The following is a 14,992-nucleotide window of genomic DNA, read 5'->3' on the forward strand; positions in this document are numbered from 1 at the left end:
TTGTGAAATGGTATCTCTTTGTGGTTCAGATTTGCATTTTCCTAATATTAGGGATGTTGAACATTTTTTCATATGTTTATTGGCCAGTAGTATATCTTCTTTGGAGAAATGTCTATTTGAGTCCTTTTTGGTGTATCCATTTTTTTTTTTTAAAGATTTTTTATTTATTTGACAGAGAGAGACACAGCGAGAGAGGGAACACAAGCAGGGGGAGTGGGAGAGGGAGAAGCAGGCTTCCCACAGAGCAGGGAGCCCAATGCGGGGCTCGATACCAGGACCCTGAGATCATGACCTGAGCCGAAGGCAGACGCTTAACGACTGAGCCACCCAGGTGCCCCATGGTATATCCATTTTTTTAAACCAAAGTAATAACCCCTAAAACTGCTTATAACTTTACAGAACTACCAGAGATATCGCTTTTAATTGCCAACTAATACTGGTAACAAGTGAGTAAATACTTTAGAAAAATATTTATCCCATAGATCTAATCAAGTTTTGTCTGTTCTTCCTTTATAGTATAGTTTCAACCATCTCTTCCTCTCTGTTACTATTAACATCATCCTCTTCCATGTAACATAATTTCATGCTTATATTACAGTTGTTTGTGGCTAAAAGAGTGGATAAAATAAGATTAAAAGCATAGTATGTACTTAATTTAATAACATACTTCGGCATTGGGCCTAGTTCTAATAGATCGTCATAAAATCCTCTAGTAGGTTTGCTGTTCTTTACCTCTTAACTCCTCCCCGTCAGTTCAACAAAGATTTGTTGTGCACAGGACCTGAGATCTGAGTTTCTGCCCTTCAAGCTGTGGGACAGTGGGCACATCACACCAACTCTTCCATATTGGATGAACTAAGTGATTTCTTAGATTTCTCCTAGTTTCATCTATTAAATCTCTTCATGATTGTTATAAATATTACCAGGTTTTAGTTTACAAGCCTGAATTATCTGAAAACCATATCACCCACAATAAATCATGTTTTTAGATTCTCACTGAACTGTTAAAAGTGGGAAATAACAGTCTAACCCAGCTCACTTTCTTGTTTACTTTTATATATTTCCTTGAGCTTCTTAGATCACCCTAGGACCTAAACCGGAAATCTTTTAAATCCAAACATTGAGTTACTTTCTCTAAGAATAAATCATCAATAAGTAATATTTTGAGCAGTTAATATCAGGGTGGCGTTTGTTTCCTTCTAATAGGTAGTATTACATCTTAGCATTTAAAAACAGAATAAAAAACTCTGTGCTGTGTACTTTTAGTTTTTGATTTCTACTTTCGAAATTTTATTAAATACCAAAATATTTCATACACCTGAATAGAGTACTATATATTCCAAAACTAAATATATATTCTTTTTTGGATCATCTGCCATTTTTATTTGTTCATTCCTCTATTCTCTTCTTGCTTCATTGAGAATTCACATTAAATTGATTTCACGTGGACTTCTAAAAGATACAAGTAATTTTTCAAAGTGATTTAATTAATTTCAAGAAATAATGTTATGTGATAAGCTACTATATATATAATAGCAAAATTAAGTGAGCCCTTTTTTGATAGATTAAATTTTTGTATTTAATATTTACTACTCCACAATGTTTGTAAATTGTCCATCTCTTCTATTTTTTTCTTGTTCTTGTCACTTGTTTGAAAGTCAATAGAAAAAAAGTCAGTAGTGATTTATGAATAGTCATTGTCTAATATGTATAAATTTTTTTTTTGTTTTCTATAATACAACCTTTACAATACAATCCTTTTTTTTTTATGGTCAAATTCTCTAATATTTTAAATAACGAAATTTCTGTTTCTCAGGGATCAAGAAAGTACTTTTAACGCTGCATTTGTCACTGGGAAAACTAGTTTTAATTTATATTGACCTTTTTCTCCTTTGAGCATTTAGTCTGCATTCAATAAAATGTTGATGACTGCTCTTTAGAAGACAGCTGTATGAAATAAAGTATTATAAATATTCAGCTTTCCTTTCTAAGCATTGTCACCAACAGCTGGGCATCCAGTTTAGCAGAACAGATTTTGCACAGAGAGAGCCTGGCATGTTCCTGAATCAGTTTAGTGGGGGAGACAAAAAATAGTTTCTTATGGATTGGGGACTTATAAAGACATAGAGCATCTGTTCCTCAGTTAAGTCATAGTCTGGTAGCACTGAATCATGTTTAAAGCTAGAATAATGTGCAAAACTTTTTTCACCTTGTTCATACCTTTATTTTAATAACTAGTGCATTATTTCTGCAAATAATATACTTTCAACATCTCCATTAAGGGTGTGTAAATTATTTTGCCCTTATGCTTAATTTTTCATTAGTGATATTTTAAAACACAAATATATTAATCTTTACTAAGATTATTTCGTAATATGACTTTAATGCTTGAATTGTACAATAGTGCATGTATATGAAACCATATATAAAAGTCCATTTGAATATTTAATTATTCCATATTGAAAGATGCTATTAAAAAATCCAGTTTCATCATCATGAAAATTGCTTTGCTTTCTTCATATGGTATTCTGCTTTCATTGGCAAAAGTAACTCAGAATCTTTGTTTGTATTTATTACTCTTAAATATTTGGCTACTTAAAGCATATAAATCTGATTTCTTTAAATATTTTGTTTGCAGTGTTAAGAGATCACTGAAATTGGATCATCTGTTAGAAGCAAATGTAAGTATTTACCTGTGAATTTATAATTGCATAACAAAAATGTATTTTTAGTTTTTTAACAGGATATTTACCTTAATAAATAGAAAAATTCTCAAAAAACATTGTGATGTAATTGTGATTGGTACACCATTTTCTGTATAAAATGTTTTTTATAAATCTAATGTATGGAAGTTCCTGGCCAGATTGAGGTTTTCATTTAAGAGGCAAATTATTTAGAAACCTTAATAAAATAATTCAGTAGAAATGAATTTACTATTTGTGGAAAAAATGTTCTGCCATTTAAATGCACAAGAAACAATATGGAACAATGGCAGTGCTTTAATCTGTAGTCTATAATCTGCTAAATTGAAATAAAAACATTAACAACATTTTTATATAAAAAATGTAATTACCTCCCTCAGCTATGTTGGCATAATTAAACAATAAAGTACTAACAGTGTAATAAATTTCAGCATGGTTATCACAATAAAAATAAAAATGTACTGTTGCTATTACTTTTTGTAAATCTAGTCATAGTACATTCCCAGTGCCAGCATATCATGACATATGTTGGTTTATTATCTTTTCATACCAGCTATGGAACTAGATACAAATACTAATATTGAGATACTTATGGCCTCAGTAATCTTAAATGCAAGTAAATTGATGAGAAAGTGAATTAAAACAAATAGCTAGTCAATAAATGGCGCTCCTACAAAATCCCATATGAGAATGCCATTTCAAGAAATGGATGTTATATGGAATTTCTCTTTGGAACACTTACTGATATTTAACAGTTTACCATTTTTAAAACTTCCTAGATGCTTTTTTAAAGATATTTAAACAAAAGTGGGAAAACAATGCAATGCCACTAAAAAAATCATTAGCAGTGTAATCAGCAATTTAGAGTACCATTATCCAACTTGTTCTATACAGAATGCAGCTGTGACTGTAATTCTGCATCTGTTTCTTTGGTCAGAGTGGTATTTTGGTAGATGAGTAGTCCAGCTTGAAATGAAATACTGTTCTTTCCTGCCCCAAAACTGTTCTTTGGGAGATGGTAACATTATTTGAATAGCAGAGACTGGCCATTTAGGAATTCATCCTCTTCATGAAGTACAATTGTCATCATGGCTATTTTTACTTGTCATCAGTCCATTTTTACTTCAGGTTAAGATGTGTCAAGGTAGCCTGTGCCACAGCTAACATCCTGTATTAGAAAAATACATTGTTATGTTTGGCCCAATTCTGTACCTTTAAACCAAGGGGACTTAGCTTGACTTAGCTTGGTATCACGTGGCCACTCCCTGCTAACTGCAGGTTCCTAGCATCTAGCCTGGGCCTTTCCTCAACATTTCTCTTCTATTTTCTGACCTATTTCTGGTAATTTCTGCCTTTGTACTCTTGCCTCATTGTTTGTTGGCAGCTCTATATTCACATCTTAGAACTGGCAGCTTTCGTTCTGGTGCTATCTAGGATTCTCTCCTTTGCTACAGTTATGCTTCCATCCACTCCAGTAACAACTTAGCCCTAAAGCAGCCTGGCTCCACAAGTCTACCCACATGCCAATGATCCGTTGAGGCTGCCTTAGCCCATGCAAAGGAAAATCAGACATTCAAGACATACCTATAATTCCAACAGTACCTAATTGCTGTAAAACTGCAGAGAAACTAGTAGTAACTTTATGGTCATTTTGCCTTACAATGTGATACTAAAGGAAGAAGACTGATATCCACAGAAAGGAGATAGCCCTTATATACCAGTTGGTTGAAGTGGAACCTATTCATTCTAATCTACTGCTATTTCCTCTCTTAGAGATGTTCGAAACTCCCAAATCCCAGTGTTCCCGAAGTAGCTACAGACCTTCATGGAGATTAATGCTCCATGATGTTAGGGCAAGTCTGCAAAAGTCATTTTCCTTATGAGTCTCCTAATGGAGAAAACAGAAGTATGAATCAACCCCAGTGACCTTCCTTTAATATCTGGAATGTATACTACAAATACCATCGTTTGCTGAACCTCCCAAATTGTTGGGGGGTAGTGAGGAGTAAAGAATGTTCCAGTTTTTCATCACCTACAATATTTAAGCTGCTCAAGTTATTGTCCTCCAAGCACTGTTTCTAGATGAATTTTCAAAAATGAAGATGAATTATTTATTACAAACTGCTGCCAGTGGCAGTTCAGATGAATTTATAGGGACAACTACCTACCTAATCATGTACATAGTCTCATTCAGGCCACCTCAGAGAAGGAATGGAAGAAGCAGATGCTACAGGTAGGAAGGGAAGGAGCATACTTCCTACCAAGGCCAACTCAGTAGGCTTACTGCTAGAGGGAATAACAGTGCAAGTTGGGGAGGGTGGGGGAGGTTTGCTAATTTAGGCATGGATTCCCAGGCTAGATTACTCCCTTATTATTGGTAGGACACTTCTGATTATTCCTAGGGCCTAAACTTGTCTTATCTCTCTGAGACAAGGCTTCTGCCAACTCCTGAAATTAGAAAGAACTTTGAATTTCAGGGCATTAGGAAATTTTATAGCTCTCATTCTGCAGTCCTATTTATTGATTTGGTTCACATCTACTTTGTTCTCTCCCTCCCTATATCTCTTAGCAGTTAAGTGGTGCTAATTTCCTCCTCTTCTCATCCCCTGGCAACTAATTTACTTGCTGTCTCTATGGATTTGCTCATCCTGGACATTTTATGTAATTGGAATCATACAATATTGTGGCCTTCCATGACTGGCTTCTTTCATAACATTTTCATGTTTCATCCATGTTGTTATATGTAACAGTACTTCACTCCTTTTTGTAGTTGAATCATATTTCAGTTTTCTTGATTAGATACTTAGGGATGGAATTGCTGACTTACATGATAATTCCATCTTTAACTTCTTGAAAAACTGTCAAACTCTTTTCTACAGCAGCTGCACCATTTTACATTCCCACTGCCAGTGAATGGGGAGGGTTCCAATTTCTCCAGATCCTCCTTGCTATTATCTGACTCTTTGATTCTAGCCATCCTAGTAGGTGTGAAGTAGTATCTCATTGTGGTTTTAATTTGCATTTCTTTGATGATGTTGAGCATTTTTTCACATACTTATTGGCCATCTGTATATTCTCTTTGGAGAAATAGCTACTCAAATTAGTTACCCATTTTTAAGTAATATTTTTGTTATTTTACTTTTGTGTATTCTCAGTACAATCACCTTATCACAGATTCTCTGGGTTGTCTTTTCACTTTCTTGGTAGCATCGCTTTGATGCACAAAAGTTTTAAATTTTGATGAAGTCCAGTTTACTACTTCTTTGATTGCATGTACTTCTGGTGTCATATCTAAGAAACTATTACTTAATCAAGTTAATTTTGTACATGATGTGAGAGTAGGAGCATATATATTCAGTTGTCCTAGCACTATTTGTTGAAAAGATATTCTTTCCCCCATTGAATGGTGTTGATACCCTTGCTGAAAATTAATGACCTATAAATGTAAGGATTTATTTCTGGACTCTCAAGTTGACTCCATTCATCTCTGTCTGCCTTTATGCCACTACCACGCTTTCTTAATTACTGTAAGTTTTCAAAATAAAGTTATAATTACTGTAAATTTGAAATCAGGAAATGTGAATCCTCCTTTTGTTTTTCCTTTTCAAAATTGCTTCTGCTATTCTGTATATCTTGCAATTTCATATGAATTTTAAGATCACCTTGTCCATTTCTGAAAAACAGCCGTTAGGAATTTTGACAGGGATTACAGATCAATTTGGGGAATTTGCCATCTTAACATTATAGTAATTCACCCAACAACAGCAGAACGTACACTCTTCTTATATATTCTCTCAAAACAACTTCCCTATCCAGATCACTTTCAAAAGCTTAAGATTGTGGGAGTAGAGTTTCAGATAAAGTGTGCAAGTTCTAGGGAGATTTTCCATGAAAGCCCTTGTTTGAATAGCAGTGTTGGAGTTTCTTTGCCTCACTCCTTCCCCTCACCGAGAGAAGAGGAGGTGATGCTATGGATCCTGGACTAAGAAATATGGCAGTACCAGGTGCCTATACTGACCCTATCTACCCTGCTTTTTCTACTGTTTGCTTCATGTTCCTTGAACTTTTCTGATTGCAAAAGGATAGTCACTTACCCACCATGGCTAAATTCTCTGCCTCTGGGAGCAGGGCAGGTCTGTGAATCTCATCCTCTTCCTGAAAGTAAGCTGGCTTTCTCTATGAGGTTGGGGTCTGCTGGGCTTTCAGTGGATGTGAGGCCATCATCTGGCCAATGCTCTGATAGAAGTGGCACTTCTGGAGTAGTATGCATTCCTTGGCTTGATGGTCTAGACATTCAACTGTAGCACCAGTCTCATTTGCATCTATGCTTCTGCATGTTCTTCCCCTTTGGCCACCTCTCACTCCCAATACTGAACACCTCACCAGGTCTGGGGACACAGAGAGATTCTAGGCCCCTGGCAGACTTCTTAAAGGTGAACTCCACTGCCTTGCCCTCCTTCCTTCAAGCTCCGGAAGCCCTCCATGTCATGTAGGCATTAATATTCTAGTGATATACTAGATTGGGTGAGGAAACTAAAATTCAGAGTAAGTGGTATACCCACAATAGCATAGCTAGGACACAGCAAAACTATTATATGAGCCCAGGCTTCCTTCAGTATAACACAGCTATTTTTCCTTTAGTGTAATTACTTAAACACTTTATGAATCTTCATCCTATTTGGCAAAATCTAATTTCTAATACTCTTTTTGTTCATATTATCTTTACAGTTAACTAAATTTATGAAATGTTTTTATTTTTTTCAAGATTTATTTATTTGAGGGGGGGAGGAGGGGCAAATGGAGAGGGAGAGAATCCCAAGCAGACTCCCCCTGAGCAAGGAGCCCAACGTGGGGCTCGATCCCACAACTCCAGGATTATAACCTGAGTCGAAATCAAGAGCCAGACACTTAACTGACTGAGCCACCCAGGTACCCCTGAAATGTTTTTAAATATTGGGTTGATTCAATAGGAACAAAGAAAGTCTTTTAAATATCCATATGGAAAAAAAATAATCTCTTAATCTTTATCTCACTTGATACACAAAAATTAATTCAAGAAGTGTCATAGGCATAAAGTAAAAGTTAAAAGCATCAAGCTTCTAGAAGGAAATATAAGAAATTATCTTTGAGACCTAAAGTAGACAAAATTTCATACAACAGAAAAAGTACTAACTCTAGAAGATAAAGTTAATAAGGTAGACTTTATCAAAATTAGAAATTTTTGCTCCTCAAAAGACACCATTAAGAAGATGAATAGGCAAGCCAGGGATTGAGAAGAAAATATTTGTCTCACATCTATCTGACAAAAGACTTGTATCTATAATATATAAATAAAAAATAAAAAGACAGTACAATAAAAATCTACAAAAACTTGAACCAACATGTCACCAAAAAATATTTAAATGGACAGTTAGCACATGAAAAAGTGTTCAACATCATTTATCATTGGAAATACAAATGAAACCCACAAATGGATACCATTCCCACTCACTAGAAGAGCTAAATAACAAAACAGAATGGCTTTTAAAAAACAACAGCACTAGGGGCGCCTGGCTGGCTTAAGTTGTAGAACTTGCAACTCTTGATCTCAGAGTCCTGAGTTCAAGCCCTATGTTGGGAGTAGAGATTACTTTAAAAAAAAAATGGGGGGCACCTGCGTGGCTCAGTCAGTTAAGCATCTGCCTTTGGCTCAGGTCATGGTCTTGGGGTCCTGGGATTGAGCCCCATGTTGGGCTCCCCACTCAGTGGGGAGTCTGCTTCTTCTTCTCTTTCTCCCTCTGCTCCTCCCCCCGACTCATGCTCTTCCTCTCAAATAAATAAATAAAATCTTTAAAAAAAACAAACATGAGAATGACTAAAACAGTGCTAAAGATTAATAAGGATGTGGAGCAACTGGAACTCTCTTTTACTGATTGGAATTTAAAATGACACAAATACTTTGGAGAACTCCAGCTTTTATTTTATAGAGAGAAGTACAAATCTCTATCCTATAACCTAGCAATTACATTCCTAGCTTTCCCAAAAAAATAAAATGACATATCCACAAAAGACCTATTCAAGAATTTTTTTTTAAAGACTTATTTATTTATTCTAGAGAGAGAAAGTGTACGTGTGAGTGGGGGGGAAGGGGAGAGGGAGAGAATCTCAAGCAGACTTCAGCTGAGTGCGTGGAGCCTGACCTGGGCTGGATCTCATGACCCATGAGATCATGACCTGAGCTGAAATCACCAGTCAAGACTTAACTGACTGAGCCACCCAGGCACCCCGACATATACAAGAATGTTTTTAGCAACTTAATTCATAATAGCCCCAAACTGGAAATAATCCAAATCTCTTTCAGTCAGAGAGTAGAAAAACAAATTCTGGTATATTTATACAAAGGAGCACTATTCAGCAATAAAAAGGAACACACTACTACCACATGCAACAATGTAGATGATCTCAAAAACATGTTGAACAAAAGAAACCAGAACCAAAAGTTACATACTTAATTTATATGAAGTTCAAAAATAGGCAGAGATATCTATGATTATAGGAATTAGAAAGTGGTTGCCTGTGGGCTAGAAAGTGGAAATTGAGTGGAAACCTGAGATGGTTGAAATGTTCCATATCTTGTGTGGTAGTTACATCAGAGTAACCAATTGTCACATCTCCTCAAGCTGAACTATTAAGATCCGTGCATTTTAATTAAATCATACTTTAATAAACAGACAAAAATATATTTGAGGTGGAATTCAGTTTATATTCTGAAAAATATGAGGATATATGAAGGAATGATGGGAAACAGCCATGAAAATATTTCATTAAAATCTTCTCGACAGTTACATGCAGGAGAGTTACAGAATAGTGTTATCTTTAATATGAAAGTTAATATTTTAGGGGTGGCTCTGTGGCACAGTCAGTTAAGTGTCCGACTCTTGGTTTCAGCTCAGATTATGATCTCAGGGTTGTGGGATCGAGCCTTGCATCGGGCTCTGCACTCAGTGCAGAGTATACTTAAACATTCTCTCTCTCTCAGTTAAGGAGTCAATCCCATTTACAATTGCACCTAAAAACATAAGATACCTAGGAATAAATCTAACCAAAGAGGCAAAGAATCTGTACTCAGAAAACTATAGAATACTCACAAAAGAAATTGAGGAAGACACAAAGAAATGGAAAAACATTCCATGCTCATGGACTGAGAAAACAAATATTGTGAAAATGTCTATGCTACCTAGAGCAATCTACACATTCAGTGCAATCCCTATCAAAATACCATCCACTTTTTTCAAAGAAATGGAACAAATAATCCTAAAATTTGTATGGAACCAGAAAAGACCCCAAATAGCCAGAGGAATGTTGAAAAAGAAAAGCAAAGCTGATGGCATCACAATTCCGGACTTCAAGCTCTATTACAAAGCTGTCATCATCAAGACAGTATGGTACTGGCACAAAGACAGACACATAGATCAATGGAACAGAATAGAGAGCCCAGAAATGGACCCTCAGCTCTATGGTCAACTAATCTTTGACAAAGCAGGAAAGAATGTCCAATGGAAAAAAGACAGTCTCTTCAACAAATGGTATTGGGAAAATTGGAGAGCCACGTGCAGAAGAATGAAACTGGACCATTTCCTTACACCACACACAAAAATAGACTCAAAATTGATGAAAGACCTCAATGTGAAACAGGAATCCATCAAAATCCTAAAGGAGGACACAGGCAGCAACCTCTTCAACCTCAGCCACAGCAACTTCTTCCTAGAAACATTGACAAAGGCAAGGGAAATAAGGTTAAAAATGAACTATTGGGACTTCATCAAGATAAAAAGCTTTTGCGGGGCGCCTGGGTGGCTCAGTTGTTAAGCATCTGCCTTCGGCTCAGGTCATGATCCCAGGGTTCTGGGATTGAGCCCCATATCAGGCTCCCTGCTCAGCGGGAAGCCTGCTTCTCCCTCTCCTGCTCCCCCTGCTTGTGTTCCCTCTCTTGCTGTCTCTCTCTCTCTCTCTGTCAAATAAATAAATAAAATCTTTAAAAAATAAAAGCTTTTGCACAGCAAAGGAAACAGTCAACAAAACCAAAAGACAACCGACAGAATGGGAGAAGATATTTGCAAATAACATATCAGATAAAGGGCTAGTATCCAAAATCTATGAAGAACTTACCAGACTTAAGACCCAAAAAACAAATAATCCAGTCAAGAAATGGGCAGAAGACACGAACAGACATTTTTCCAAAGAAGACATCCAAATGGCCAACAGACACATGAAAAAGTGCTCAACAACGCTCGGCATCAGGGAAATCCAAATCAAAACCTCAGTGAGATACCACCTCACACCAGTCAGAATGGCTAAAATTAACAAGTCAGGAAACGACAGATGTTGGCAGGGATGCGGAGAAAGGGGAACCGTCCTACACTGTTGGTGGGAATGCAAGCTGGTGTAGCCACTCTGGAAAACAGTATGGAGGTTCCTCAAAAAGTTGAAAATAGAGCTACGTTACAACCCAGCAATTGCATTACTGGGTATTTACCCCAAAGATACAAATGTAGTGATCCAAAGGGGCACGTGCACCCCAATGTTTATAGCAGCAATGTCCACAATAGCCAAACTGTGGAAAGAGCCAAGATGTCCATCAACAGATGAATGGATAAAGAAGATGTGGTGTGTGTGTGTGTGTGTGTGTGTGTGTGTGTACATATACACAAGGGACTATTATGCAGCCATCAAAAAAATGAAATATTATCTGATATGTCTTTGCAAATATCTTCTCCCATTCTGTCAGTTGTCTTTTGGTTTTGTTGACTGTTTCTTTTGCTGTGCAAAAGCTTTTTATCTTGATGAAGTCCCAATAGTTCATTTTTGCCCTTGCTTCCCTTGCCTCTGGCGGTGTTTCTAGGAAGAAGTTGCTGTGGCTGAGGTTGAAGAGGTTACTGCCTGTGTTCTCCTTTAGGATTTTGATGGACTCCTGTCTCACATTTAGGTCTTTCATCAATTTTGAGTCTATTTTTGTGTGTGGTGTAAGGAAATGGTCCAGTTTCATTCTTCTGCACATGGCTCTCCTTTTCCCAATACCATTTGTTGAAGAGACTGTCTTTTTTCCATTGGACATTCTTTCCTGCTTTGTCAAAGATTAGTTGACCATAGAGTTGAGGGTCCATTTCTGGGCTCTCTATTCTGTTCCATTGATCTATGTGTCTGTCTTTGTGCCAGTACCATACTGTCTTGATGATGACAGCTTTGTAATAGAGCTTGAAGTCCGGAATTGTGATGCCATCAGCTTTGCTTTTCTTTTTCAACATTCCTCTGGCTATTTGGGGTCTTTTCTGGTTCCATACAAATTTTAGGATTATTTGTTCCATTTCTTTGAAAAAAGTGGATGGTATTTTGATAGGGATTGCACTGAATGTGTAGATTGCTCTAGGTAGCATTGACATCTTCACAATATTTGTTCTTCCAATTCATGAGCATGGAACGTTTTTCCATTTCTTTGTGTCTTCCTTACTTTCTTTCATGAGTATTTTATAGTTTTCTGAGTACAGATTCTTTGCCTCTTTGGTTAGATTTATTCCTAGGTATCTTATGTTTTTGGGTGCAATTGTAAATGGGATCGATGCCTTAATTTCTCTTTCTTCTGTCTCGTTGTTGGTGTATAGGAATGCCACTGATTTCTGTGCATTGATTTTATATCCTGCCACTTTACTGAATTCCTGTATGAGTTCTAGCAGTTTTGGGGTGGAGACTTTTGGGTTTTCCACATAAAGTATCGTATCATCTGCAAAGAGTGAGAGTTTGACTTCTTCTTTGCCGATTTGGATGCCTTTTATTTCTTTTTGTTGTCTGATTGCTGTGGCTAGGACTTCTAATACTTTGTTGAATAGCAGTGGTGATAGTGGACATCCCTGCTGTGTTCCTGACCTTAGGGGGAAAGCTCTTAGTTTTTCCCCATTGAGAATGATATTCGTTGTGGGTTTTTCATAGATGGCTTTTATGATATTGAGGTATGTACCCTCTATCCCTATGCTCTGAAGAGTTTTAATCAAGAAAGGGCTAGTATCCAAAATCTATAAAGAACTTATTAAATTCAACACCCAAAGAACAAATGATCTAATCAAGAAATGGGCAGAAGACATGAACAGACATTTTTCCAAAGAAGACATCCAAATGGCCAACAGACATGTGAAAAAGTGCTCAACATCACTCGGCATCAGGGAAATCCAAATCAAAACCTCAGTGAGATACCACCTCACACCAGTCAGAATGGCTAAAATTAACAAGTCAGGAAACGACAGATGTTGGCGGGGATGCGGAGAAAGGGGAACCCTCCTACACTGTTGGTGGGAATGCAAGCTGGTGTAGCCACTCTGGAAAACAGTATGGAGGTTCCTCAAAAAGTTGAAAATAGAGCTACGGTACAACCCAGCAATTGCATTACTGGGTATTTACCCCAAAGATACAAATGTAGTGATCTGAAGGGGTACGTGCACCCCGATGTTTATAGCAGCAATGTCCACAATAGCCAAAGTATGGAAAGAGTCAAGATGTCCATCAACAGATGAATGGATAAAGAAATGGTGTATACACACACACACACACACACACACACACACAATGGAATATTATGCAGCCATCAAAAGGAATGAAATCTTGCCATTTGCAATGAAGTGGATGGAACTGGAGGGTATAATGCTGAGGGAAATAAGTCAATCAGAGAAAGACATGTATCATATGACCTCACTGATATGAGGAATTCTTATTCTCAGGAAACAAAGTGAGGGTTGCTGGAGTGGTGGGGGGTGGGAAGGATGGGGTGGCTGGGTGATAGACACTGGGGAGGGTATGTGCTATGGTGAGCGCTGTGAATTGTGTAAGACTGTTGAATCACAGATCTGTACCTCTGAAACAAATAATATATTCTATGTTAAAAAAAAAAAAAAGAAGAAGAAGATAGCAGGAAGGGAAAAATGAAGGGGGGGGTGTCAGAGGGGAAGGCGAACCCTGAGAGACTATGGACTCTGAGAAACAAACTGAGGGTTCTAGAGGGGAGGGGGGTGGGGCGATGGGTTAGCCTGGTGATGGGTATTAAAGAGGACACCTACTGAATGGAGCACTGGGTGTTATACGCAAACAATGAATCATGGAACACTACATCAAAAACTAATGATGTAATGTATGGTGATTAACATAACATAATTTAAAAAAATGAAATCTTGCCCTTTGTGACGATGTGGATGGAACCAAGGGTATTATGCTAAGCGAAATAAGTCAATCAGAGAAAGGTAAGTATCATATGATCTCACTGATATGAGGAATTTGAGAAACAAGACAGAGGATCATAGGGGAAGGGAGGGAAAAATGAAACAAGACGGAACCAGAGAGGGAGACAAACCATAAGAGACTCTTAATCTCAGGAAACAAACTGTGGGTTGCTGGAGTGGAGGGGGGTGGGAGGGATGGGGTGGCTGGGTGATGGACATTGGGGAGGGTATGTGCTATGGTGAGCGCTATGAATTGTGTAAGACTGATGACTCACAGACCTGTACCTCTGAAACAAATAATACATTATATGTTAATAAAAAAATTTAAAGAAAAGATTCTCTCTCTCTGCCTTTCCGCCCCCCCAAAATAAATAAATACATCTTTTTAAAAAATAAAATTTTAATATTTTTAAATTGTGGAACAATAATGAATATAAATAGAAAGACCAACGTATCAACTTTTTTAGCCAATGTTTTATTTTTCCTATTAAATTTTTTTTGTCAAAGTAAAATTTATATATTGTAAAATCCACAGATCTTGAACATACAATCCATTGAGTTTTTAACAAAGGTATACCCCTGTGTATCAAACACCCAATCAAGAAATACAAAATTTCTATCACCACAGAGCTAATATATTGGTTATATTCTTTCTCTGCTATCCCTGTAAGATCACTGAGATTAGTGCAAAATGCTTTTGCTTCCATAACTATTATTACAAATAACAATGAAACCCCAACATTATTAGAACCATTAAGGATGATAATCATGGTAGCTTATGATAAGAAGTTGGTTGATCTCTAGGACTGTACTGAGAATCCTAGGCCCAAATTGTGAAAAGTACCTGAAACAGCTAGTATTCGGAGTATTTTAATACAAGTTCCATAATAGTATAGTAATCTATAATAATGTCTTAGGTAAGACATTCCAATTATCTAATTAACCAGTGTAAGGTTATAAAGAATTATCTCCCTTTAGTTGCCCTAATTTTTCTTTTGTTTCTGGTTATTCAAATATCTATAGTACCTGTGTTTTAAATATTTCACTGAT

General features: G+C 36.9%; 1 protein-coding gene across 2 annotated transcripts in view; it reads left to right on the forward strand.

Moving 5' to 3' along the window:
• Positions 1-14,992, forward strand: part of ITGB3BP (integrin subunit beta 3 binding protein) — a 62,596-nt gene that overhangs the window by 14,305 nt on the left and 33,299 nt on the right. For both annotated transcript variants that reach the window (XM_078073015.1, XM_078073016.1), the window contains exon 2: positions 2,639-2,681. In XM_078073015.1, coding sequence (XP_077929141.1) covers positions 2,639-2,681 — 43 coding nt within the window. The remainder of the gene's footprint in view (positions 1-2,638; positions 2,682-14,992) is intronic.

Source organism: Halichoerus grypus, chromosome 5, assembly GCF_964656455.1.
Source record: "Halichoerus grypus chromosome 5, mHalGry1.hap1.1, whole genome shotgun sequence".
Classification (NCBI taxonomy): Eukaryota; Metazoa; Chordata; class Mammalia; order Carnivora; family Phocidae; genus Halichoerus; species Halichoerus grypus.